The 26,530-nt window shown below is 41.2% G+C and overlaps 1 protein-coding gene across 1 annotated transcript; it reads left to right on the top strand.

Moving 5' to 3' along the window:
* Window positions 1–7,669: 7,669 nt before the first annotated feature.
* LOC104077039 (protein FAM71D-like) lies at window positions 7,670–26,520 on the top strand (the record flags this gene model as incomplete). The annotated part of the gene is made up of 7 exons (XM_009578119.1): window positions 7,670–7,730; window positions 8,886–9,025; window positions 10,562–10,764; window positions 11,357–11,621; window positions 13,713–13,951; window positions 14,871–14,917; window positions 26,102–26,520. Coding segments are annotated over exons 1-7 (1,374 nt in total), but the record flags the coding sequence as incomplete, so codon positions are not given.
* Window positions 26,521–26,530: the final 10 nt, after the last annotated feature.

Below are 26,530 nucleotides of genomic sequence, written 5' to 3'. Positions count from 1 at the left end.
GACTCCAGAGATTACTAATTAACATGGAATCTTTAGCCTTTTTGATTCTTGAACTGAAGGGTATCTTGATATTAAAATACGCTAAACATGAAATGTCTTTGATCTGTAGGTAGTTATTACAGATCTGTATGACTCCAGAGATTACTAATTAACATGGAATCTTTAGCCTTTGATTCTTGAGCTGAAGGGTTGCACTTAAAACATATTACAAGATGGATACTGCTCAAGGACAACATGCAACTGGAATCGCCCGGCAGGTTCTGTCTTTGTCCTCCCCAGCTTGCGGCTCTGCACCAAGTGCTAAAGGTTGCCTTCTTTGACACGTCTCAGTCCAGAAGACATGCTGCTTGCCTCACACCCAGTAAAGATGGTCTTCAGGCCACAGGCAGTCTGCACGTACCCTGCAGTGACCACAGAAGTGCCCAGTGTGGTGACTGGATCCACCTTTTCCTTCCGGTTGCCTTGGTTCCAAGTCTTGTCAGTGTTGGGATGGCGCGTGCCAGCCTCGCATGGCAGCAGTGTTCAGGGCCTGCCTCAAGTCGTGCTCAGGAAAGCTTTTCAGGCTGACACCTCTGCCAGCACTTGCAGGGCAGGAACTATGTCTGAGAGTTTAGTGGGACATCTTATTTTGGAAAGCAGAGGCCAAGCTAAGGTGGCCCAGCACTTCCTATGGCCCTCTGTTATGTTCTAATACTCAGCTTCTCAAAAATAGCACCATCTGTTTGTGAGGTTTTGTGTTGGATAAGAAAAATATGCGTTAAAACAAAAGAAACACGTCACAGCTTTGCTTTCTTACATGATAGCAGCACTGAGGTGTTTCCAGGCAGCTGTATTCACAGTTTACAAAGAGAAGACAAGCAAAGTAAGGGCCAGATGGCAAAAAGCCGTAAGTATTGGTTAATGCTGAAGACACATCTCTCAGGAAGTGAGTAAAGATTCATCAGCGATCAAGTTCAATAGTTGTTTTAAAGGCAGAGTCTCCTTCTTGGATACATTTGTTTGGTATATTTGGATACATAGCTTTGTACTTCCCCTGAGGAACTAGGTGGGAGAGTGTGAGAGCGTCAAATGAGGAGTCGGAGCCCAATGCAGGCTACGTTATCAAGCGGTAGATTGGGCTGACATGTAATGATCCTTACACTCTTCCTCTTACCTGATAGGAAACTAAGAATGAGAAGGAAGAGGGTAGATGTTGAAATGCTCAAGCACAAAATTTGCCAAAAATTTTATTTTTCCTTAGCTGGAAAATTGAAACTAGTTTTTAATATGAGAAAAAAAGCATGAAAATTGTCTGTTATTTATGCTGACACTTTCCAAACATTTCTAATAGACTTTTATCCCAAATAAATTCAGGAATATATTCCCAACCTAATATTTCTTTTGAGAGGTTATTTTGCACATTTCCCAAAATACTAGATAGGAAACACTTTGCTTAAATGCTTTCTATCTATGGTAGTCTCCTTCCTGAAGCTAGTTAAAGTCAGTTGGCGTTACTCCCATGAAAAAGCTGAATTTTAGCACTACAGGTTAGACAGGGAAGGGCGTTTATGCATGTAGTCGAAGAAAGCAGAGACATTTCTAGGAGAGGAGGACAACAAGGTGGTCAAAGTCACAACTATTGATGAAGAAGAAGGATTTGCGGTGGGGAGAACAATTGCAGCAGCCGATGATCGTTAAAGCAGCAATCATCTGTTGAATAGAGACAAGGTGTAGTTTCCCATAGCAGTGTTTGGTCAGCACGTTGCAATTAAGCGCCTTAACTTCATCATGAAGAACATGATCTCTAGTAACTGTTTTGGCAACGAAATGGTTTGGCAACCTCTTCGCCTTCCTAAAGCCAGCCAGTCTTAAAAGGCAAAACGCAGCATTTGCACCCCTTCAGCTGAACTTCTCTATTTACTCAGAGTGAAAAAGTCCACCTTGTTGTTTCTTCTATGTTTTCTTTTATGGCATTTTTTTTCAAACTTGAGTTTTGTTTTCTAGTAAGTATATCCCAGCCTCCACCCGGCAAGGTGAGTCCCCATGCTGGATTTAAACTCAGCATTGAAATGCAGACACTTCTTGGCTAATTCGTGGGGAGGAAAAGCCTGTGGGTTTTGCAAATGTTACAGCCTCATGAAGTGCTACTAGTTGCATGTTTTCTGGAAGGGCTTAGTGACTCATATTCAGCATTAGATTAAGACTTGCTCTGTGCATTCGTGCCATATTGCACACAAAGCTCTTGGAACATAAAGCCTTCAAAAGGGCAATGCACAGATGCTCTCTAGTTGTCAGGCTGGTCTGGCTGGGATTACTTGCTCCCTGCCAGCACTGTACAGTCACATCCAGCATGCTTTGTCCCTATGCAAGGACTTCTGCATTTGCATGGACCCAATTTGGGTTTAAAAATACAGGCAGCCAACTTAATTTTTGCAGAGTTAATTCACGAGCAAAACTGAAACCTGACTGTACACCAGTAATCCACAGATAATCTGAATATCCCAGAGAAAGCAAATGCACTGGCATGATCTTGATAACCAGGGATTCAAAAGTAGAAGTAAAGTAACTTCAAGAAAAGTATAAGAGAAGTTGGAAAGTAAGTATATATCCATGCAAAAACTACCTTAGAAACAACAGCAGAGTAAGACCCCAAAATCCTGATTTACTCCTTTTGTAGGTGCGGAACACGGCCATATTGAGAGCCATATCCAGATGTATTTGCTTCCATTAAAAAAAAGAAGTCATAGTGCAATACTGACATGTTACCAGCCACTGGCACACAAAAAACTGTCCCACCGGACTGACAAGAAAGCATGCAAAGCGGCTTTTGTCGGTACCTGACATTCTCCTCGTGTATTTTACTGTGGCCCAAGATAGTCTGAAAGGATGCCATTACCAAACAGAAATCAGAAAGATCAGCAGGACAAATGGGAGTTAGCACATCAAGGATGTAAAGCTTTTAAAAAACAACATAGCACATAACAACATAACCTGTCTGACAAGAGCATTTCCTAACTGGGAATTTCGTCTGTTGTGGCAAAGTAACCAGTGATTTCATCATTTTGAAACGCTGTGCTGTTCAGAGCACTAAGGGGGACCCAATTTTGCAACGATGTGCAGACCAGGCGCTGGGCCGGGAGAAGCCAACCCAGATGTTTGCAGACACAGCTTCCTACACTGGCAATGGCTGGTACCAGCAGGAGAAGGCAGCTTCTGTGGGACTACTCGAGAAACTGCTGAGAAGGAGACAACGTAATGCCAGAAAATTCCCTGCGCTGTGTGGCCTGTGCGCTTTTAGATAAAATTTTTTTTAAAAATCTCCCCCTTGCAAAAAAGTGGCCAGTAGCTCCCATCTCAGAAGAAAGAGTACAAATGCCTGGCAAGTAGGTAATGATCCATCTTCCAAATACTCCCCCAGCACCCACAGTGTTTGTGGCAAGAAGTCCCACACTTTCACAGTGTGAAGCAGCATCTCCTCTGTTTTGTGCTGAATCTGCCACCTCCTCATTCTGTTTGATGCCTCTAGGCTTTTGCGTTGGAGCAGAAAAAGGCAAGTGGCCCCCACTTTGCCACCTATCTCATATAACCACAAAATTATGACTTCCATTTGTTCTCTACTTCCTAATAGCTAATTTTTTTTCTTCAGTGCTTCTGAAAAATGTTTTTTTAATGGATCTTAAAACACAGATAACCTTGAAGTCTCATTCTTAATTGGTAGTAGTCAACCTAAAAACAGTAATTATAACGACAGTTCAAGAAAATTTTTTCCTCATATGCATCATTTTACTTTTATTTGTGTTGAATTTCCTCAATTGTTTTAACTCTCTTCCACTCAATTTTGAGCAATCCATCTGCAGTTCTTGGTCCTGGTAAATGAGTATCTTCCTTTAATTTACTTGCCTTTAATTTAAACTGATAATGGAGACTGAATTGATTACTTCAGCTGAGAAACCGTTCTATACTGTGTGAAAAGACCTGCTTTGGTGGCTTGACAGGTATGCTATAATATTTATACTTTACCTTATTATGCCTGATCTTTTCTTGTGGTTTATTGCCAGCTGGATTGCCCACTGGTGCTGACAGGCTCTTCATCTGTGCTCTTGTTTTAGGATGCTGTTGCATTACTTTGGAGAACTGCCAGCTGACCTAATAAATCCAACCTAAGGCAAGACCACCCTCGTGCATATGGAGATGCTGCAGTGAAAAAACTGGGCTTTATATTTTCCTATAGCTTTCTTGTGTTCGGATGCGGTTGCTGGAACAGGCATGTTCATGAAGACTGGCGGGCAACCTCTTGGCATGGCTCTCCCCTGGTAGGTGCATGTGCCGCATTCGGGGGAATTAGCTCACAGGAACGTGTAGGCGAGCGAACCGGAGTCAATGCTGATTACAGCTGGCTGTTTGTGGCATACTACGCCTTTCTACCAGCACAGCCTGTCGGGGCTTTTGTGTCAGCGCTAGGTAGCTATTCATCACTGAAGGTATTGAATAATGAAAATAAAAATGACCTGAGAGCAACTTACCTGCCAGTCTTTCAGGAGGGCAGAGTACACATGCAGACGCAATGGTACTTGAACCCATCTAAATAAAAGATAGTTAGTTGGCACTGTACATCCATGACTGACTTTCTGTAATTTACTCCCTACTGGCCAAATCCGATCAATTTGCCCCACATGCTATGAAAAGCCAGAGACCAGAGCAGAAGACAGGATTTAATACGCTCTTGGCAGCCTGTATTTCTAAGGAGTCATGCTGCTGCCTTCTCCATTAGCTGGAGTTTCTCTAAGAGGTGGTGGCTAGGGTTAGATTAAAACAAAAAAAAACCAAAAATAACAGTGCTTTGTTTGGGGGAGTGGTAAAAACTACACACGCAAAGGAGCACAGAGGGGATGGCAGGTGGGAGAACCCAGGTAACACCCTGCCCCAGCTACTCCCAGGCCCCTGGCAGGAGCCATCAGCCCATCAAAGGCCCATCACCACAAACCCAGAGGAGCACAGGGGCACAATGGCAGGCGGGAACCCAAGTTAAGGACTCACAGGGACACCCTGGCTGGGCCTCTCCCAGGGCTGTCGCAGGAGTGCCTCAGCCCCTGCCCAGGTGTGAAACCACCCATCAAGGTGAGGCAATGGGAGGGCTCTCACAACCGCCGTTCAGACTACCGGAGGCCACTGCCTGGGGGTGCGGGACACGTTATGGGATGCAGGGGAAAAGCATTTTAGGATTGCACAAGATTTATGGGATGTTTAGGAGAGGAACAGGAAGTGGTGAAAGGAATGGCTGTAGGGGATTTGGAGAGGAACAGACGTGGGAAAATAAAGGGATGAAAGGATAAAAAGGCCTGGTCAGTTGTAAAGAGGTACGCTTGTCTGGCCATGCCCGATCACCACAGTCTGTCCTGTCTTATTAAATGTCATTTCTAACTTTTTTCCTGTGTGAGGAAGAGGCAAAACCGTGAGAGGAGCTGGCTACCAGGGGGACCAGGGGAGTCCCAGGCGGCTGCTGGAGAGACCACGGGTGGTGTAAGACCCATGTGAGTGCGCACATAGGTGTCTCCAGGGGGGAGGGACCTGGAAAGACCAAGGACCAGCTACTGGGTGCACTCTGTGTCCGAAGCCAGCTACTGCAGAGACTACAATGTGTATGCGTGTGCGCACATGTGTATGTGTGTGTGTCTCTGAGTTGAGGGGTCTGTATCAGCAACAGGAGTGGGGCTGCAGCCTCAGGGGCTCATATGTCAGGTGCCAGCAGGTGGGGAGACTGGATCCAGGGGCCAGATACTGGACAGAGTGTCGGAGCCCAACTGCAGAATATATTGTATACACATCTGTATTTCCCACTAATGGACCTTCATCCTGATCAGCCAGATCCTGGATGAGGCCATTGGTGCTGTCTGTGTTGTGTGAGTGCTGTATATATGTGTTGTGCATGTGAGCTGTGTGTTGTACCTACTGGGAATACATGCTCAGCCTTATTGTTGGTTGGACCTGGAGGCAAGGAGCTGCAGCAGCCTCGCTTCTATCAGGCTACCAGATTCACTCCACCCTCTTCAAAAGCCACACAAAACGTGTTAGCAAAATTGATAGCAACATGTCTTACAATAGCTGATGCATTACCCTGAGACTGGGAGGTTAAATACATGTCAACACATTAGAGCAATGAGTGATGCAGAGGCACCTTAGCTAGCTAGTGCTGTCCGTGCCAGAACACGCACATAGCACAACAGAGCATCATACAGTAATGCTGTCTTGGGTGTGAAAATGTTATTATCCTGCACTACGAGAGTCCTTGTGGCTCTACTGCTTCCTAACACCGTCTTAGCTCAGACTCTCCTTCCACTGGTATTCACACACCACACTTACTGCACAGGCCAAACAAGGGCTGAGTGTAGGCATGTGTTTGGGGTAGGTAGACAAGACTTGCACCCTCCATGGTTCAAGCAAGAACTGTGACCACTTGATTGTGGAGTCAGTCTCCTCCCGCTCAGTCACTCACTCGCGGTGGCGTTCGCAATTACATTTCCATGGGCTAGAGAGGGAAAGGCAATTAAGTGTTGAAAAAGGGCTTGGTGGTGGTGGTTTTGCTAGAGCAATGCTATTTATCCTTCTCCGGCCATGTATATTACACAGCTGAAATCCAGCTGGGAAAGAAAAGCACCGTTGTTTTCCACACTGGATCAGTATTGTGGAGAAAGCAGAAAGCATTTCTGCTGGACGTTGCTATGTCAGTGCATAGTATTATCAGACAGTCCAGAAGCTGTCCTATGGTGGTCCCTCCCTAAACAAGGGTGGATGTGTACCTACCCAAAGGAGGCTGTGTACCTGCAAAGCAGATTGGACAACAGTTCTTCAAACTGTCAGAGAACATAACTCTTATTTTGCAATATCGATTCTGCTTCAACCAGCCTGGTGCTCAGTCATGGCCTGAACCTTGTCCAAGCACCAGGCTGAGTTGGAAGCAGCAGTTTTATCACTTAAGGTGAAAAAAAGGAGTTAACATCATAGGTTGGTTATGACATCGCCTGGCTGATCTAAAAGGTTACTCTGGCAAAAGAATGTATAGAGAGAAGCTAACATTTACAAACCAGAGCAAGACACATGAATACAAGCTGCATTTTAAATTGGCTCATTAACACTCAGACCAGGGCCCTGACTGCACCAATAGGCCTTGACTGCCCTGACCAGCCTCACCTGGGATCTCCACCCCACACCCCCTGCCCATGGGTCTGGGAGATACACTTAAGCCCTGCCCTGGGCACCTAGTCCTTGTTTGAGAGAGGCTATAGGTGTATCTATCACCAGCCCTGACTCCTGGGTAGACTTTCTTTGACATCTGTTACAGTCCTGTCTCCAGTCCTGCCTGCTGCTGCTCCTGACTGGACTCCTGGAACAGAGTCTCGGGATGGACTCCAGATCTGGTTCTGCACCTTGTCTTGTCTGTGCCTGTCAGCGGACCCTGTTACCATCATCCTGCTCAGCCCATTCACTTCGAATTCCACAGGATTGGAGGACTATGCCCTGACTGTTGAAGGCAATGCCTCTGCTGAGGTCGTCCTTGTCTCCCAGCTCATCATCCTGCATGAAGCAGACCAACTCTTGCTGTTCCCTGGCAGCCTGCACCGCATGGACAATGCCTATGCAAAAATCTCTGATGTTATCATGCCCTTAATGTGCCCGTGTTACAGGTGAATCCATGATACCTGTTTACCACTATGCCCTGATGCAACCAAGAAATGGAATTCCTGCCAGGACTGGTGAGAGCACAAACCAGGTGATGTATTGTGATGCCAACAGTGATGGGGCTGAGTTCTTCCAAACCACCCTGGCTGCCTGTTATGACAAATCTTGCTGCCTCACGTAGATGCGTTCAAATACCACTTCTCTTCATCTCATCACTTCTTAAAGAAACTCAGCAGGGAAACCATATCATCAAGACCGTGCCTGATGCTGCTGCCGATCATGGGTTTCTAGTGCTTGGAGAATTCCAGCAGGCTCCGCAGAAGGGACTAGCACCCTTGTGACCTCTCTTTTCTTAGACATACTCCTCTGTGTAAGAAATGGATTGACCTAAGTGAAACAAGGTATGAATGGGAAGCAGAAGTCTACTACATATATTTTTTTAAAAAGCCAGTGGCAGTGTATTTCTATTCTTCTTGGCATTCTGCTACTTACTGAGCAGTCATGAACAAATCATTTGACTTTTGTATCTATCTGCTTAGGTTAATAGAACTTAGCTGTTTAATATAGATTTATGAAATATAATTAATGAGTAGCCTTCAATTTTTTTCCCTCAATGAGTCAATCAATATTATGTTACTTATTCTCCAGCTTTTATGTTAAAGTCAGCCTGGTCAGCTGCTGGAGAATTTCTACTTCAGAGCATCTCCTAAGTCCTGCTCTCTTCTTGACTCCTGACAAAAACATATGTGATCCAAGAGGTGCAAAGATAGAAGTCACCATCTAGCACTGAGAACAGCCCAAGGGTTTCTACTGTTATTTGCAAAGTACGTCACTATACTCATATAAAAAATACATCAATAAAAAAAAAGTTATCTTAACAGTGGCAAAAATATACAAATTACTTATTAACAAGAAGAACATACTGAAGTATAGAATAGCATGTGCAAAAGCACATATTTATAGATTCACAGGCCCTTTTTCCTTAAATAGTAAAGGACGAGTCAAGAGCTGTGAGAAAGCCTTACTAAGTTCCCCTTTGCACTTGAGATTGCATGTTCCTAAAAACGTGTGTTTTGCGGGGAGAGATTCTGCTCGTTAGTAGTATAATAAAGCCTATCAGGAAGGGTTATGTTTGTTTCTTTTCATAATCATCAGGGTTTTTTTCAACATATAAGTCTTTTTATCTCTATTCCCTTTAACTTGTAAATTTATTTTTGTTTTGTGGATAGGCAAAATGAATAGCAAGTTTGATTTTAAAAGCATCAGTTCAAGTCAGGCGTCCATTATGGGTGACCTTCAGAGACTTCTTAGCCAAGGAGAATATGCTCCTTTTACCTCTGCTCCCATCTTCGAGAGCAAATTTGTCCAGGTAAAAAGTCATTCAAATGAAATCATTTGGCATGCTCAAGATAAAATTGCTTGTAACAGTTACCCTGGTTTTTTCCTCCCTCAACTCAACAGGTATTCCTCATTCATTTATTCTCACTATTCTTAATCTCTGTTTACTACACATATGGGTATGTTTCCCTTCTCCTATAGACTCATTCTGCTCACATTTTAAAGGCAATAGTCCAGAAACCCAGCAACAGCAATGCTGCAAATTAGAGAAGGAGGACAAAGAGTGATGTTTTCACCCTTCCTTGTCAGCCCCTACTCCTTCCTGTAGCAACAGCTAGGACTGTTCTAGAAAATTTCTGCTTCTGTGCTCTCTCATTAAGGTTTTTAGCCATCAACATCAGTTCAACCTAGCCTAAATGGCAGCCGGCCTTTCCCAGGCAATCTCCCCCCGCTTGCAACTTCTAGTATCCTTGCAGGCAATATCACTACCCTGGCTGTCACTTACCCTAAGCACTGGCCAAAGAACCCTGCCGTCTACACTCTTACAATACTGCATTCACAGTATGTCTAAAATATCTGTATTCTATTTACATGATGTATCTCAACAGTGTTTTTCATTCATAGGGTTTCATTACCTCACTTTGTGATAATTGCAACATCCTTTGGTCTTGCCTTGATTAATTCAATCTTGCATTGTTGATACACATGCAGAATGTTAATTAGCTAGAGTCTCTGTTTTCAAGGTACTTTATGATCTATCCCTGCTTTATTTATCAGACCTCATTTACTATCAAGGAGGCAGTTGCCCTAACCAATCAACCCAAGAAAATAGCAACATCACTGACTCATTTACATTAAAATGAAAAAAAAAAAAAAAAAATATTGCCTTTGATCTTTTTTACGTACTGTCTCTCACACTTGGGAGGAGATTCTACCAGATATCCATAAATTTAATGCACTCTCCTCCCTCAAATTCCTTCTTGGACACACTTTTTCTCTGATGCCTATCAAAACCAAACCCTGACAATGGTACATAACACGTGATTCGATCATACTACCTTATTCTTATCTCCTTGTATTTTCTCATTTTTCTCTTTCTATAATTTCATGTCTTGCACATTAATTTCTTGGGATCTTTTTCCATTCTGTGTTTGTACAGCACCTAGCAGGATCCTGGTTCATAACTAGGTCTCATTAATATCACAGTAATGCTGACAAAGACAGTGAATCATCAGAACAGAGTGCCTCTTCCATCATGTTTACACTAAGAGAAATTCACGATAATGGTACTCAAGAGGTTTCTGACCACAGCAATCAGATACCCAATGATTTGGACTACACAAGAGCTAGTGCTTTCCAGTCCTCCTTTATCCTTATTCAACTTCTTTCCTTCCTTTTCATTCGTAAACATTCCTGTCTCATTATTTCACATTCCCCTCTCTCCTCACCAACCCAGTACATAAGCTCTAGGGCCCCCAAGCCAAAACACCGTGAAATGTATTGGTAGTATATTCTCTGAGTGATCATATGGCAAATGTCAGTGTCGATGGGGCTTTTTTTTATTCAGGTTAATCGAAGAGGGGAACCAATTTCTGTCCATAACCAACCCAGCTGTGTGACCATTGGCATCTGTGCTGCCAATCCCAGTTCGCCAATGCCCAATGCGATGCTGGTAGCGTGCAAGGTGCCCGTGTGCCCACAGGAAAGTACGACAAACTTCTGGAAACTCTCAGAGCAGCCATACCACATGGAACAGCTAGCACTTACCAGGTGAGTTAGCACTGAGAAGGGTTAAATATTTCTTTGAAGAGTAAATAAGAAATACGAATGTATTTCCCATTTCCATACAGTGTTTTCCTTCTTTTAAGGGTCAGTTTATTAACAGACCTCATATTTGCAGTGACTCTTTGTCCCAGCACTAGCACAGTAAAGTTAGGAGAATCACTTAAGTACACACCTTTAGGCCCCACTCCGGTCATCATTTCAGGCCGACGCTACCCACATGGGTATAGATAGATGGTGACTACAAATACTTAATAAACCTTTTTCTAAATATATCAGAAGCTGAAAGCTGGCAGGAAGATTGGGGGTACAGGATTGTCAGGGAATAAGGCAGTGGGATAAAGGCATTGTAGAGAAGCCAACTTCCTTTGCCTCCATTCTGTGCACTGCTGCCCAGTATCTCTTCCACAGTCAGCTAGAGGCATTCATAAGAAGAGTGTCCAAATCCACTCAGCAGCTTCTTCCTATTCCAGTTTCTCACTTTTAGTCTTATTCTATCTGTAGGTCTGACAGAGACAATATCTTTTTTGAGAGGAATCTCCACTTGTGCTTAATGATGAGTTTCCACCTTTTTTTACAGGTTATTCCCCTTGAAGTTTGTGGAACTCTCTGTCCACAGCACAGATAAGCATCACCTCATGTTAAAATTAGTAAATGGCCGTTCCTATTATCTAGAGCTCTGTGCCCCGACAGACCAGCAACAACACCTATTCCACCTGTGGCTGCAGCTCATCTCTCTCCTGAAACCCCCAGAAAATACCAGCAATACCAAAGTTGATGTAAAATGCAAGGATTTTGGCACGTGTCACAAGAAAGCTCCCAGCTCAAACAACCCATCAGAAAATGTGAGTCTTTAGCAAATAAATGTCAAAAGTTCAAGCTGACCAATCAGAAAGTAACATTTGTGCCAACATTCTTCACTATAGCTCAAGACAAAGTTTTTGTGTGCTTTGAAGGAGCTACAGTTCTGTTTATCAAAAAGAACGGCTTTTTGTAAACTCCCTACAGAATTTCAGGGCAATGGAAGTGAGGATGCTAGGCACACCATAGCCCTGATAAATTTTTGCAGATCAATAAATAGCATACTACTTATTGTTCAGTGTTTAGTTTTCCCTAATAGTTGGGGGTATGTTCTTAAATGGTTCTTTTTGACTGAATTCCACAACCCACTGAAAAAGAGCAGAGAAGGAAAGACATGGCACAGCTGAGACCCATGCAGAGACTGACAACAAATAAGCAAAAAGGGCAAAGGCATTTGATCCATTCAAAGGACAGAAAGAGAAAGTTCTTGAGGGAAATGCTACAGCGGGCAGCCAGACAGGCAGAAGGCAGCTGCTCACTGTAGCTAAGAGAGTAACAAGGAGCACAGTGAGGGTCAGCAAAAATGCTTCAGAAGGTCCTAGAGAGACTTAATCACAAACAGAAATTTCACTAAAGCACATAAGGGACCTGTTAGAGTCACACTTAGGAAGGATCTTGGATGGTTAATGGTTAAAGCTAAGTTCCAGGCAAACAACATTTTTTCAGCACAGGCACTGATGGGTCTTTAGTTCCCACTCAAGCCAACCCAGCTCTCAGCCAAGCAGAGGCACATTCACAGGGAGAAGAAAAAACACAATTGCATTGCCAATGCTCAGTGCTGCATGTGCATCTTTTCTCTGCACTCAGGAGCTCCCATCTTCTCCCTGGCCATGGGTAGCAGAGAGAAGGAACAACTCTGTGTACATACAGCAGAAAAATTATAAGGGGACTAGAAAAAATAGAATTTTGGAAAGAGGAGAGAACTGTGAGAGATTATTCTTCCAAGAAAAATCAGTGATGAGGTAAAGGGACGACAGAAGAAAATCTAGGGGGAAAACTAGCATATTCAGATTAGATTTGTAGAAAGTATAGGACTCAGATTTGGCTGAAAAAATTGCACAGCCACATCCCACAACCATATTGGTTAAGTCAAGAATGCATAGGTTGTCAAGAAAAAGTAAACATAGGATTTATAACATTTCTTAATTGATACTTTCCTGCTTCAACTGTCCATATATATAGCCACCTTTCTTCTGGGTTTTCTGCTTTCTCTCTTATCTGATGTCAAAGACTAGATCCTTGTACAATCTTCTGGACATAAGCTGGCCTGACATGAATGTCAGCGCCTGTATGTACAGCAGATGTTACTAGTGATTCAATATACTAAAATCACACTCCAGACCTAGAGTCTCTATTTTTCTTTGCAGAATAGATGTCTGTCTTTTCCAGTCACATGTTCATCAGTGTTTCAATGCCTTGAGGTGTTGGCTGTCACTCAGCCAACTTTTCTTTTCTACTGACAATGTTTAAGTTTGGATTTTCCTTTGCATTATTACATCCTCCCTGCTCTCTTCGTGTTTAGACAGAAAGCTGTCTCCACATGAGAGGCTTATAGGTATCCCTGCCTCAGCTACTTGAAAGCAGGAGGCTTAGAAAGATTTTAGGAAGGACCGATCTCAAAATCTGGACAGGAGGGAGAGCAGAGATCTTATCTCAGCTTCCGAATATGAGCAAAAAGAGGAGAATAACCTGGAGATAAAGGAGTCCTGGACATGAATCAGAAGCAGAGAACTTGGAGGCGAAGCCACAAACAGCTCTCAGAGGTTAAGCTTTGGGACCTGTTATCCCTTAATGGACTGCATAGTCACCTCTAGCCAAAGCTGTAGGCCAATAATCGCCAACAAATTGAAAATGTAGGAGAAACAGTAGTCTTTCTTCTAGGTAAATATTTCACATTTCCTACGGATGGTCTGTCTGACACCAATTTATAGCAGAATATTCAGTATGTAGGGGACTACTATATAGGAAATTATCTCAAAGTTCCAGTTGTGCTAATCAGCTCTGTACAAAGTGTACAAAGCTCTTTTTTATGTCAGTTGCTACTGTATCTGTTAATCTTTCCTTTTTCCTTCAAGAGGGACCACCCACAAGATGTGCCTAACCCCAAAACAGAGGAAAAAGAAGTTACTAAACAAACCTCCTCCAACCAAGTTCCCCTCTCAGGTACAGTGGGTCCCACAGAAGAGAGTGGAAGGAAAGTGGAAGCCTCCCACACCTACCTGAAACCAACCAGGCAAGAAACCACCATGCAGTCAAAGAATATAGATCCTCTGGATACAAAGAAGAGCAAAAGCACAGAAAAGAGGAAGACTAGGTAGGTATGTTTGGAAAACGATTCTGATATACTTAGTTTCTGCTGCTGACTTTGAAAAGTAAGATGTGTCATATTTTTGTCTTCAGAAAATATATTATTGCAACACCTTTTCAGGGTTGCTGTGATTTTCCTAATGCTTTAATGGATTAGGAAGATGAAGAATACAGGGTGGGCTTTCCAAGTATCCAGACTTTGGTTTCTCAGATGTTTAGGTGCTTTTGAAAGACCATTCCCCCTGCCCACCCTCCCACCCCCTGGGTTCACAAAGATGGCAATCAAGCCAAAGTGCATGAATGTTCAGTGACTTAAGTGCTAGTGGTCTCCTTGAATGCTGAAGGATCTGCATACAGGCAGCTTTGATTTAGACACCCAGCATATGACGGAATCATATAGCATTGGGCAGACTCAGTGTTTCCTTTCTGCCTCAAATCAGCAACATGTCCTGGCACCAGAAATCTGTCTTTTCTGTATCTCCTTCGCTGCCATATCCATCCTAGCTTGTGCAGAAAAGGAGCAGATTTTTTGTCGGTGGTGTTGCACAAACTAGGCAAGCAAAAGTTAGATGGCAGAAGGAAATGAAAACTGTCACTGACGTGAGCATCTGCATGATGACAAAGAACAAGACTTGAACATAATCACTTCTGAAGCTACACCTAGGCCCCAAGTGATGTGTTCAGATATGTCATGTGTAAGTGCAGTCTATAGTATTCAAATATCTCTATGTGTTAGTGTGTCTGCACTTCAAAACAAGGCTTACTACATCATTTAGCAACACATGTTTCTACTGCAGACAGAAAGAGATTAAAATAGCACCTATTTAATACTGATCCTGGTACATAATGATATTACTAGGGTAAGATGTTTTCCTGAGTTTGTTGGCAATGGCATAATGGTTTTTTCCTGAACTTTTTTTTTTTAGGACAAATCCAATGAAGCAAAAAAGTGGAAAAAAATTACAGACTTCAGGTATGACAGTTTTTCTGATATTTACTCACTTCCCCATTGCTATTCGTACTTCAATAATAGATGAGAGAAGCTGAAACTTCCTGAGCTGGGAATTCTTTAGAACAAATATTCCTGTGTCCACATTGCCAATAGACCATCACTTGTATGGCCATATTATTAGAAGGTATCCTGTGCTCATTCCCTGCTGTGATCACATCTCACAATTCAGTGTCGGGTTTCTTCTAGAAAAGCCTTGACGTTTGACTTGTTTGGCTGATGGCAGCCATTGCAACTTCACTGCAAAATCAGATAAAATGCAGGATGGTGGAAAGGGTGAGAAAGCTGCATGCCTAGGACGGTTAAAAGAGATCATGTTGACCCATACCTCCTCTTCCAGTATGCTGTAAGGCTTCCCAAAAACCCATGTCTGAGCATGAATTTACCTCCAGATAGTGTGTCTGCAGTGTCGTCAAGCATGAGGTCCAGACTCATGTTTCAAGCAGAATGTGGACACGTTTTGGAGCACTCTCCACAATGTCATGTTGGGATTAGCATTAGCATCCTTTCTGACATCCTGCATTTCTGCACAAATCTCTACAGAATATCCAGCTGGAACAAGAAGGCACCTAAAGACAGTCTTTATTAATGTTCACAGTTCCCCTTGTTTATACTTCTCCATTTCCTGTCAGTGATTAAACGCTGTTACCTATGCCTGCCAAGGAATGACAAAAACTGGAGCCACTTAGCTTATTGATGCCCCTTACTTTATGTCTAAATTTGTGATCATTCTGCATGTGACTGAATCAGTCTCTTGAGCAAAAGCTTTTATGGTCTTCCTCAACATACTTCTCCATTTTGCTGAGTCACAAAAGTTTGAATGAACTCTTGTTCAATCAACCTCATTTTTTGTGAACATGATGCTACTGTGTGCTCCTCTTTGTAGTTGGCTGGTGGGCTGCATGCAGTTCATTGTCCTAATTGCCAGTTGGTGATCTTAAAGTGATCTACATGACCTGGAAGGAAAAGCATTTTGGTTTATGATGTGCTCTTATTTAACTGCTTTTCTCAATTTTTCTGTGGGCACACATCTCTCTGTCCACTAATAGACGTCGACCTGCCTGAAAATCTTGTTGCATCTCTCTCTACATACACTTTGGTACATGCATCTTTTTTAATATCCCATTGTTATGTTCTTTTTCACTCTCTTTCTCTCTTAACAGCCATTCATTTAGAAATGGGGGTACTGACAGAGGCTATGAGGAGATAAAAATTAGTACATGCTCAAGAACTTGTCTTAGCACTCCACATTAAATGGAGACAAATAATGACACATATTTAATCAGCAATAACAAATTTGTGCATTTCAAATTCATTTCCTGCATTTTAAAATAGTCTGTGACATACATATAGTGCTAAAACACCTAAACTATATTTTACTGGGGCTTAGTGCTACAATACTGTGTTTCTTGTGATTTTTATTGTGAAAACTGTAATAATAAAGTAGTGAAGCAATCAGAACAGAAATGCTTCATATATTTTCCTTTTACACACATACAACCATATCATTCAGAAAAAAAAGCCCGTCTTGACAAATCCAGCATTTGGATTTGTTGCACTGAGGCAAGGGGACCTGCCTAGTTATTTCAGTCACCTCCCCTCTAGAGTTTTGTCCCCATTTTCTATTCTATATAAAAAATTACTTTTGAGATATTAATTTTTTAGTAATATATTTGCAGCTTATTTTCTATAGGGAAGAAAAAATAGCTGATTATATTTCCCATTGTTTTCTTTCTGTTACGATCTTTGCTTCTTTCTCTGTGTCTAACTGTTCTTTTTTCCCAGTCGCTCATAGCTTTTCAGTTTTCCCTCTGATCAGCTTTCCTGTTCCTTTTCCTGCTAGCTCCAGACTATTCTTTCTCTCACTTTCCACATTCTTTCAACTCTACTCTGTGCCTCTTCCTCTTTTTAAACGCTACCTTCCTCCAAAGATGTATTCCTCCTCCTGTGCAATTGTCTCCCCTCTTTTCCTTCATTTTCTGGTCATGCTTCTCCCAGTCTGCATTCTACTATCAATTCCCAAATTTGCCATATTGACACAAAGGCAGCATGTGTTCTTCTAGGGCTTACTTAGACCTGCAGACTCTGTTGTCTTCTCAACCTGCTGATCAGCTTTCAGTAGAGAATGGAAATGATTTTCACATACCCTCAGGCAGCTGAGAACTATGACAATGTCATGTCAACTGATACCACCTATGCACAGGCTTTTCACACCTCTCAGGTGTTCTGCAAGGACTAAAGATGATTTCTGCTGTGAGGTGAGTAGGTGAGACAGCTTGTAGGAGTGACTGAAGGAGAACAGCATGGGAGAGACCAGGAAAAGGCCAGTTCGGAATACAGAGCACAAATTCTAGTAAACTCACCACTAGTAAACTCTCCACAAAGGCAAATCAATTCCCGCTGGTTGATCTTTCTTCCTCTGTGGTTCTTGGTGTATGTTTATCTTCTCTGTCCTTTTCTCTCTTTTGATTCCTTGTGCTTTTTTTCATTCTCTGCTTTCCTGTGCTGTTTTCCTCATGCTCATCATGTTTCTTTTCAGGAAATCAAAAGAGTGGCAGTAAGTCAAGTAGGCTGCTTCAAGTAATATCCCAGGTGATTAGTCAGTAAGAAAGAATAAAAGAAAATAAAGCAAAGCATCCTGGACATCAGATGCAGTTCAAACAAGGAAAAGATGTACACACGGAAGAAAAAATTCCCCTGCAGACTTCAATTCCATTCATAACCTCTTGCTATTGTAGAATTAACTATTACTGAAATACAAACTCTGTATTCCTCTGTATTAGTTCACAATTAGCAAGAACAAATAAATTTTGATCGTTGGCAGTGGAATCTACATTTTTCAGTGACTGAGACCATTTTTCAGGGAGAAGACTTGTAGTTTGCAGCAGAAGGCAAAGAAATAGACACTTGAATTAACTTTATAACACCTGGCTATGGCTTACACTTTTATATAGGGTCAGGAAGGCTTCTCATGCAAGCAACTTTCAGAACATTGCAGGGGAACAAGTGATAGAGAGCAGTATCATGTCGTGGGCACAAAATCATACTAACATAGGTTTTATTTCTGCCAGTGAACTTCTAGATGAATGTGGGCAAATCACTTTTCCTTTTTGTTCCTAAGCTTCTTCATTTGTAGAATGAGGGTAGCCAGACCTCTTTTGAAAATCACCATGCAATATACTGATGAGAACCATTATATAAAGATTTGGTATTGTTGTTCCTGTTGTTATTATTTAGACACTATAAAACATTGCTATCCTATTGGAATACGTAGCAGCATTTTTGCCAAGAACATATTTGCTGCCCTACAAAGCATTTCACATTAAGCCAATTAAATATCTGCTGCTGCTCTTGCTACCTGTCGCTATGACATTTCTGTGTAGTTTACAGCATGTGCACTATTTTACTGAAGTTTTGAAGCACAAGTTCTGCACAAGCGTAGCTAAGCATGGGAGATGGAAGACTCAGTATGCTTTCCTGCAAATGAGCAGAGAGGACATACATAATTCACAACTTCCGAAGAGACAAACGCCAATCTAATGTTCCTTGAGAATATAAATTAACTGAATACTCTTTGAGAGCTGCCCATGTGTAATCAGATTCCAGCCTAGGATGCCATAAGAAACAAGTGGTGGCAAATTCAAATTCTAGATATCACCCAAAACGTGAACAAGAGTGAAATACCATTCAATATAACGAAATTCCAACATTATTTTCCATGGTGAAAAAAAATTTCTAGATTCTGTTTACCAAAAGAGCAAAGCAGCAATTACTGACAAGGAGGAAACTTTTAGGTGGTCCCTGAGAAAATGGTTGTACAACATATTTTCTGCTCAAGGGACAGTAAGTACTTGAATGACACACATTTCATGAAGTGCTGTTGTCCACTACAAGAACAAACGTAAAATACTGCAAAAATTAGGATCAGTAACAGTATCTTCACTATCATCAGACTGGCTACAGATGCTTACCATCAGTGATGTCACACTAAACTTACACACTAAAAGTGAAGAAGATGAAATTAAAATTGTAGAACACTGGAAAATTGATGATACATATTTTGAATATTCTTAAATAGAGTATACTGCATTCAAAAGCTGTTTGTGTTTGAAATCAGAAATAATAATTTTGCTAGCACAGAGGTAATAACTATGACTGATTTCGTATCAAGATATGCTGCATATGCTAGGTAACATAGAATGGAATGCAATAAATTAAAGATTTAATTAGGAATATCTCCCTCGTAAGCTAAATACCATGTCTGGAGAAGCACTGCACACTGCCTATGATGATAAAGAGAAATTCAGTTTGCACCCAAACAACCTGCCAATGCGTAAGGCCACCACAGATAACCTAGTTCTAAGGAATAAGTTAAAGTCCATCAAAGGAAAGGGATCAGGTGTCCAAGCATATTTTGAGAAGAGAGATTTTCAGACAAGAACCAACGTAAGTGAGTTACACTCTCTTGAATTCTCAGAGCTGAGTTGTTGATAAGTAAATGTATTTGCCCCAATTACATGTATTTGTCAAAACAGAAGACAGTCTGATGAGCCAGGATGGAAGAATTAACAAAATACATCCACAAAAACTTACTTTATGCTGTGGTAAATGGGACAAAGATGCCCACTAAAGTTCATGACAGTTGTTCTGAAGTCATTAATGTGGCAATGTGATACTAGAATAATTACAACTCTTGAGCATTGTGTTTCTCTTCACTGACTGAACAGGTAGATATAGTCCTTTACCTGCAGAAACCAGGATCAGTCTGAGACAATACATTGTGCTGCCAAAAATAGTCACTCTTACACACACAGTACCCTAACCTATGGCCATGCTGACAGACATTGAAGAGACAGGGTGTGACAAAGGACTGCTGCACCATGCAAATGGAACTACTATGCAGCCTCAGTTTACTGGAATCCAATCTAAAATGCTCTCAGTCAACGCTGCAAAAAATAAGCAACTCAGAGTATTGTGTTTCCCACACTACAACACTGGGAAGAAGGCTGAATTGCCTGCATTGCAAATGCAGTAAAAAATACCTCTTAATTGCTGTGCCTGGAGCAAAGAAAAATAACTCAGCATGGATGCTTGCTGGGTTACATACCAAAACAGTCTTATACTGAGCTGATTCAGTAGACTGGTATGCGGTGTTGGCTCAACGAGCCAATGGAGTCTATCAGCTCCTCTGAAAGAAAAATTACTGCTGGGAGAATGACAGTCATTGAAGTTCCTGCAAGCAGTAGAGCTACCAAGCATAATGTGTTTGACTACACTTTTTAGGAAATACTGCAAAATAGTGGTATTCATGCAATATATTCCAAGCAATTTTTGCAACTTTCTGTCAAGATGCAGATTCATGAGAACACTATAGAATTGGCACTGCAGTTTATAGATTTATCTGAGAATAATGAAGGCCATCCGTATAGCTCCACATAGCTATATGGAAATGATTATTCTGTTAGTATCAGAACAATTTTTTCTTCCTTAAAGATGATTGTGTAGCTGCTATTGCTTTCTTGGGAAAGGTAATTAAGTATACCCACTTTGGTTATGGCAACATATGACAAGTGTATTTTGGTGCTATCCTTTATAATTCATTTTCACAAACCAACCAACTATCTGAAATATGATACCGTTGCTCAAGAGGTGGCAATGGAAATCTATTGGCATCTTATGTCTGTAAGGAAGACATTATGTTGGGATCAGCATGGACTTCTACAAAGCGACTGGATACCACACCTGAATTTCCTCTGTGCCATGCCACTCCAGATTTATGCATATGATGAAATGATGTATAAAGGATTTTTCTGAGCATGTTTCTCAAAGAAAAAAATGTTGGTCTCTTTTAATTTTAGTTTCAGAATTTTTCCAGTAAAACTTATGCAGTTATGGATTCAAATAAAACAGATTTTAAGCATTGCTTTAAATGCTGGGGAACAACAGACGTGCTGGCTGGCAGTTAACTGCCCCAGATGTTGTTTATAATCTGCTGAAAGTAAGCTCAAAAACTAGAGGAATATTCAAATGAAAGTTTTAAGAAGAGTAATTTTGAAAGTGATTCTGCTTCATGTCATATTCAGACATCCATGTGGATAAAGGTACACTACTGGCCACAAATCTTTTTGTGGCAATAATTAAAGTATAACAGGGATGCACAAGCTGAAAACCTACACCAAACAAGACTGGTAAATAAAGCATAGTGTGCAAGATTATTTCAGTGAAGATTTAGAAAAAGTGAACAAGAAGGATAATTATGTTGTTTATATATGCCTTACAGTATCTTACAGCTGTCTTACTGTACATCTAGTTTGCTTTCAAGAGAAAGATTTACCTGCATTTCTGGTTTACAGAATATGTGAACGATATACTGTAGTGTCGTACTTTTGATGGATAAATATATAAAGCTTAAGCTTTACATTGCAGCATTATCAGATAGGAGGCTCTCATCATTAACGTAATTACCACTGCTAAGTAGCCTTTCAGGAAAGATGATCATACCTGGGGAGAATCTAAAAACCAGAAATGTCTTATTTCATTAGCATTTACTACCTAAGTATTTCCCTTAGGTGGTATCAACTGTTGAAACTTATGTTGGTTCTTTTTGCTGGTTCTTCCCCTATTTTCTCATAGATCTGTGAGTTATCTCATAGGTTTTTATTTCTTTACAAATACATTTATGTACATCTATGAGTACAAGAAAATAAGCTCCGCAGAGTAAAAAGAGTAGAAATGAAAAGTGCCCTCTATTCACAGATTAAAACAAAGTAATTAAAACAAAGTAAAACCCAGTAACAAGTATGTGCAAGTTGACACTAAGGCAGGTTAGCACTAAAATCCAAATAAAATTCTATCGTGACTTTCAGCTTTAGGATACATCCAGCCTGTAAATGGCAAGTCAGGGAAGAACAGAATAGATTTTGATACAAATTAATAATTGTTATAAATAGCAAAGCAGGATTTTGTTTTCCAGAAAGACTTAAATATGTACTTTAGGTCCGTATAGATTTATTCAAGATCAAACCAAAGATGGAGAGTTGTACAGAGGAAGGCACACAGATGACTGAAACAATATCAAAAAGACAGACAGGTATACGATCATAAAGACAGTAACATACAAAAATAAGGAGAAATTACTCAGGGAAGACCAAGAAGCAGCAAACATATAAAGAGCCAGATAAGGTAATCACTAATTTGAGTATAACTATATAAGGGAAGGGAAAGCAGTGGCAAGAAAGATAATTTTTATTAACCATTATTTTTCTGGACTAAAAATAGTGCCCCAAACTGTTACATTAACAACCTCACTTCCAGCTTTACTTTGGGGCATCCATCTTCTGGGAATGATTCTTATTTCTGGGCTTAAGACCCCTCACTGAGAGATAAGTAGTACTCCCAGACTTGAGGCCTCTCTTCTGGAGCTTAACCTTTTTCTACAGCTGAACTTCTCTTGGGTTTACAACCCTATTTGTAACTACTGTGACCTTACTTAGAGCTGTGCAATTTCGGATATGAAGGATTAAGGAGTGGCAGAGGATACTAGAAGCCAGAGAGAAAGATGTTTCAGCCACCCAGATGAACATGAATGCAAAATGTAGTTATTGGATAGGAAGTAAGGAATAGTTCTAGATGCTATCAAGGAGAAAGAGATGACCATATTTGAATCCTTGGTATTTGGTGTCCTAGTTCAAGGAAGGCTGAAATTAAATTGGATTGCTGTATTAATTGCAAAATTCAGGGTTTCTGTTGCTGGGTTGTGGAGGCCAAGAGATTTTTTTTTTTTTCCTTCTTAATGCACAATTTAGCTTCTGGACGTTCGTGTTTTGCACTTTTCTTTGAAACACTAGATATTGAACACAGCTAGCCCTACAGGTGGACTAGTGCTGCTGTTACATTCTTTCAGATGGCTGGTGCATGTGTCCTACTTAGGGTTAAAACAATCACCAGATTTGTAGTCAGGAGACATCAGATTGCTATAAATCAAACTGGAAAGACCACTGTGAGATATTGTCATCTCCCCTGCAACACAGGGAGAATATGTAGGCAAAGTCTGAGCAGGAAGGAGCTCGCTTTTATTCATATTCAGTTAAAGATGACATTTAAATGTGATTATCCAAGATATAAGCTATCAATATCTAAAGGCCAAGGGAAAAATCCCTGTGAAGTTCTCAGAGATAGGAGAAAAAGAGTCGCTTTAAATAGATACCAGACATGAAAGTAGAGAGATAAAAAGAAGAAGAGAACACAATTTCTCAAAACTTTGCAAGAATAAAAGATCAAGAAGGAAAGAGTAATCAAGATAATAAAAAGCCCCAACAAAAAACAAAACAAACAAAAACCACAAACAAAAAAAAAACCCCAAAACCCCCAAGCAAACCAGCCCAAAACCAGCAGAAAGGTCAAGGAAGAGGATGGAATACAGACTCTGACATCAGGCAGGCAAGAATTCTTTAGGGATTGCATAAAAAAATATTTTGGCAAATAAAGAGGGATGACACCAACTTGGAAGGGATCCAAGATGAAGTTGGAAGAGAAAGTACATCTGTTGTAGAATGGATGTTCAGTGAGTTTAGAGATAAAGAGTTTAGAGATAAAGGGGAGGAGAGTAATGGGGCAGACAGATGGGGATTAGTTCTCCTCCAGCCTTCACTGACATAAGCACTGTGGCCACTGTGGCTATTCCGACAGAGCATTCCTTTTTGCATCAGTCTGTAGAACCACTCCTGGACTGTAAAGCATAAATTCAGTTACACAGTGACATAAAAGGGAATTTTTACCTAATTATTCTGTGATTTTTCATTCCCCCTCCAGAGGGCAATGGTTTCAAAGAAAACATTTTGTCCTATGTTAGGCTGATGCCTCAGCTTAAGCCAGAATTTTTTTTCTCTTTTCCATTGATTACAATCAGCCAGATCTAGATTGATCAACGGTTATATCAGCACCTTGCTGGCAAATAGTGACACTAATTCATGTCAAATTCAATTAATCAAAGATGAACATTTTCTTTGTTAAAAAATATTTGTCTGTGGAATAAATGCATCAACCTTAAAAAGAAGGTTCTTCAATAATAAATTAAGTTGCCTAAATATATTGGTTCCGTAGCTGCAAGCCTGCTTTAATGTTCCCATAATCCCTGATAGTAAAATCGTAAAAAAATCATGTCTAAAATCAAAATGTTGTAAGATCCAAGCTCACAAAAGGTATCACTTGGATATTTCTTTCCAGTTCCTTTCTTCTTAAAGATAATAATTGAAAACTTTGAGATGGAACAGCAAGATTTATAGTACGTTGATAATTTTCTCATTTCCTTTAAGAGCTGTCTTAGTAGATCCTCATATGAAAGATTAATCAGCTAAGACAAAAAAAAAGGAAGACTAAAAGTTTTGATCTTCCCAATCATCTTTCCATTGTCCTTCCTCAGCCTCCCATTTGCCTTTTTTCTCTGTATCTGTTCTTTTTAATTTGCATGTTTTGTTAAATTCGAGCCAAAATGTTGATTTTCTCACAGCAATTTTTGTGTTCTCTGCATACCAGCAGACAGCACCCACAAGGCAAAATGAACCATCAGACCTGTCCATTTAAATTGCTAACACAATGATTTAAAAAAGAAAGGTTATCTGGGGCTTTACAAATAATGCTGCTGATCCTGTGCTCTATTGTGAAATGTTTTCAGGTATGACAACTTCTTGGCCTGACAGAATATTTTAATCTGTTGGATAGAATTAGCCAAGCACGCCTCATTCAAGCATCTTATGAATGGATTTGCCAGCTGGGCAAGGGCTAATATTAGGGTTTGTGAAAGCCAGAGGGAGGAGATTGGTTACCAAAGAAACAAACAGATCGTTAAGCAGATATATCCAAGAGATATCCCAAGCTCAGTCTTAACCTGGTCTGGTAAGCCCTTCTGGCAAAAGATTAAAACTTCAGCTACAGATATAAGAGCGTAAAGGAGGGAAACAAACTCTAGAACTGGTGTGAATCTTTCTCTGCTCTACGACAAATTGCACAACATATTGAAGAAAATTCCCTTATCCTGGTTTAAAAACTGGCTTCAAGGCAACGTGCAAATGGGAGGCAATGAGATTTTCTGTGAGAGGAAGGAGAAATGCTATCAGTTGAGGGAAACTCTAATCATAATTTGTGGGGTTTTCTTGTCTGATCATCCCAATGGATGTAGAAAAGACAGTTAACTAGTGATCAGTTTGGATGAGGTTGACAACAGTGAACAGCCAACTGGTGAACCTAGCTACTTTTTGCAGCCATTATATCTTCTAGGTAAGTATCATATTTCAAAAAGGTCCTTTCTGATTCTCAGGTCCTTTGCCAAAGCGGTCTGTAAAAAAAGATTCCTATGAACTGTCACCACTTTCATATGAAGGTGAAAAGAACCACGCTTGGTGCTGCTCAAACGCAAATTACCACTGTCGTGTTTTTCCTGCATTTTTATTTCCCAAGTAAGTAATTCTGCAGTCCGCTGATATTTGTATTTCTTGCAGTGCTACAGTTTTGCTCACTTGATACAAAGACCCCCGTTAATGTCAGAACAGAAATAGCTGGTTAAGTGCAGTTACAAGGCATTGCTGCCCTGAAAAAACAGCAAAAAGACAGCCTGGGGAGTTGAGTGTGAAAAGGTAGAATGCTTTCAGAGTTTCTCTGCAGGTAGCTGGGCAGGACGTACGTTAGGGTCAGGTGGTCTGGCCTTTTCACACAGTAAAAAAGAAAACCATGGGATCTGGTTTTGGGACTTATAAAATACGGAGAAAACATGGTATAGGGTAAAATTATAGGAAGTTGGAAGTCTGTATCTGGATTTCACTATGGAGAATGATAGAGTTAAATGACACAGATTTATAAACGGTTAAACTGAAACAAGGAGAGATGGACTAAAGCAGGTATCTCTTTAGGACTTTTTAGTGATCCAAGAAAGCCTTTTTTCCTGGTCTTGTTAGTGGAACATTTCGTCTAATGCCTCAGGCAGTGATCTAGGCAGGCTAGCCTGAAAAACCAGGGGTGGGAATGCAGTTTTTAGCTCGAAGTCAAACTATAGTGCTGTTTCCCTGCTGTTTCCCTGGTCCTGTAGAACACAGCCTCGGATACAAACAACCTGGAAATACTACTTTTAATGCTCTGTTTCCTTCATTCTTCCAGACACTCTGTTCTGGGCACCTTCTGTGCCTCAGCCTCCCTCTGCTCTCCCAGAGACAGACTCCCAGATGAGAGTAAACATTTTTCGTCCCACAACAGGCCCCAGCCTGGCTGGGGCTTTCAAGCTTGGTTTGCGGCTTCAGCAGCAGTACAAGGAGAATGAGGGGATGATGAGGAGGGTGGAGGAGAAAGGGGCTGCAGCAGCACGGAGCGCCCAGGGCACATGCCAGCCTCAGCAGGCAGTGGAAGAGTGGGCAGGAGGAGGCAGCTGGGGGGGGGAGAGGACGAAGGAGCCGGCCGCAGCCTGGACAGGCAAGCCAGTTCTGTTCAGGTCACAGGGGCTCCCGTGGAGGTGCCTCTCCGGGGTGCAGGAAGAGCTGTGGCAGAGAGATGGGACACGACTGCGGGAGGACAGAGACACGGTGCCATGCC

Source organism: Fulmarus glacialis, unplaced genomic scaffold (assembly GCF_000690835.1).
Source record: "Fulmarus glacialis isolate BGI_N327 unplaced genomic scaffold, ASM69083v1 scaffold7260, whole genome shotgun sequence".
NCBI lineage: Eukaryota > Metazoa > Chordata > Aves > Procellariiformes > Procellariidae > Fulmarus > Fulmarus glacialis.
This window is presented reverse-complemented; position numbering and strand designations above follow the sequence as displayed.